The 2,500-nt window shown below is 28.1% G+C and overlaps 1 protein-coding gene and 1 long non-coding RNA gene across 7 annotated transcripts in view; one reads left to right on the forward strand and one right to left on the reverse strand.

Annotated features, from left to right (window-relative positions):
- LOC128248122 (uncharacterized) overlaps positions 1-2,500 on the forward strand; it is a 128,050-nt gene that overhangs the window by 35,836 nt on the left and 89,714 nt on the right. The window lies entirely within an intron of this gene.
- Positions 1-2,500, reverse strand: part of LOC106881835 (oxysterol-binding protein-related protein 8) — a 139,331-nt gene that overhangs the window by 33,242 nt on the left and 103,589 nt on the right. For all 6 annotated transcript variants that reach the window (XM_052968685.2, XM_089354150.1, XM_052968686.2 and 3 more), the window contains one exon: positions 1,130-1,227. In XM_052968685.2, the coding sequence (XP_052824645.1) occupies positions 1,130-1,227 (98 nt within the window). The remainder of the gene's footprint in view (positions 1-1,129; positions 1,228-2,500) is intronic.

Genomic DNA, 2,500 nt, shown 5'->3' on the forward strand with positions numbered 1-2,500 from the left:
TATATATATATATATATATATATATATATATATATATATATATATATATATGTATATATATATATATATATATATATATATATATATATATATATGTATATATATATATATATATATATATATATATATATATATATATACTATATATATATATATATATATATATATATATATATATATATATATATATATATATATATACATATATATATATATACATATATATATATATATACATATATATATATATATATATATATATATATATATATATACATATATATATATATACATATATATATATATACATATATATATATATACATATATATATATATACATATATATATATATACATATATATATATATACATATATATATATATATATATATACATATATATATATATACATATATATATATATATATATACATATATATATATATACATACGTTGTCCATGCCGGCATGGGTTGGATGGTTTGACCAGGGCTGGCAAGCTGAAAGGCTGCATCAGACTCCAGTCTGATTTGGCATGGTTTCTAATGCCAACCTCTTCAATGGTGTAATAGGTGCTTTTATATATATATATATATATATATACACACACACATATATATAACAATAATATTAGGGATAAAAATCCAAATTGGCAGGTAAAAACTCAATTCAATTCAATTTATTACAAATTAAAATTAAATTAAGTTTATAATTATGAACTAACAAAAATTTATATTTTTATATTCTACTTATTTATTGTGCTTTTACTTATTAATTTTCTACATATGACTGTGGATTTTCATTGATGAGTTCATGAACCTTGGTTCTTTTCTCTAAAACTATACATATATACATATATATATAATATATCTTGATTGTAGAGTTAGATACATGACTACTATTATATGAAATAGAGCTCCATCTAGATTATTTCATCTCTGTAATAGAGTGCAATAAGATATTCCCCTGATGGTCCTGCACATCCACTGCTGAGTTCCAAATGCAATATACATACATACATACACACACACACACACACATATACAAGAGAAACTGACAACCATACATATGCTGTTGAGAAAATAGCAAGACAAGAAAGAAAAAAAAGACAAAAATGTTTTAACTCACTTTTAACTTGAATTCTAATTCACATCTATATGTTGTTTTAGGACAGTTTATACAGACTTTGCCTCCCATTTCCATGGTCAGAGTACCAATCAATATCCCTGCAAAGGTAAAAGAAAAAAAAAAGATAAATATGTACCTTAGTTTAATATTTATCTTAGATTGTTACCATAAAAAAATCAATCATTTTACACACATTCTAAAATATCTAACTAACATAAATATTTAACCATTCCAACAACCGGAAGTTGATTAGGCTTGCTTTCTGTGCCTTCTAGTATTATTTCGATGAACTGATATGTCTTCTGAACTTGTTGGCTCCATTCTAATCCCCTGCCTGGTTTTAGCTCTCACTGCTTCAGAATTTTCTCTCTCCTTTTTCCAAGGTCTTGCACTAAATAGCATTCACAATTTGTTTCCTAATACTTCATCAGTTTCTAAGTAGATTTGCTCAGTGCTGTCAATCTCCAAGAGTTCAGAATAAAATAAACTTTGGTTGTTGTTTTAAATCCATTTCCAATATTCACATGCACAGGATTGTTTAGCTGCTTCTTTTCTTCTTTTTCTAATCTTTTGCTTCAATCAGCTTCTAGAATTGACCAATTACAAAGTAATGAAGTCAAAAGAAAAGTCTGTTTCTTATCGGTCAGGCAAACTGGAATGAGCAGAGTTATGGGCCTTATTCATGGACAAAACACAATCGCTCTTGTAAGATTTGAACATATCTTGATCTGGCCAATAGACCCGTACCTTAATATCACAACTATTATGCTTCCTTATTAACTACACAAAGAGAGAGCACATATGCACAAATACATACATGAACATAACAGGCTTCCATACATGGTTACTTGATTTGCAGAAACAAAAAGGAGCCAAATCTCCTTCGATACATATACAACCTTAAGAAAAGGGACACATTAGATATGGCAGTCAGCAATACATATTGCCCAAAGAGAGATGAGAAAGTCCTAGCTGGAATAGCCTTGATGATCGGTGCACTCACTCAGAGTTTATTTTTGTGACTGATTAGCAACATCATCAATCCATCACGATATACCTCAGAAGTCTGGATCAGCTAGAGAATTACATGTGTTTGTGTGTTTGTGCATAGGTTAATCACAAAACATTTTTCTCTCTCTCCCTTTTTCCCTCTCATCTCTTTCTGTCAAAGAACATTGGCTTGAAACATCAAAGACTTTTCCATTCTTTCTGAGCATCAAACTAATGCACACCTGTTAGTTGTTCCCTCACCTGTCTTTGTTTTTTGCTTTCTGTAAATTCGAACTATATATGTGCGTGCGTGTGTGTGTGTGTGCAATTTCTCATTTATAAATTTATACACAAAAAGAAACATGACTTGATAGCTATAGA

This window comes from Octopus bimaculoides, chromosome 6 (genome assembly GCF_046866305.1).
Source record: "Octopus bimaculoides isolate indiv1 chromosome 6, ASM4686630v1, whole genome shotgun sequence".
NCBI lineage: Eukaryota > Metazoa > Mollusca > Cephalopoda > Octopoda > Octopodidae > Octopus > Octopus bimaculoides.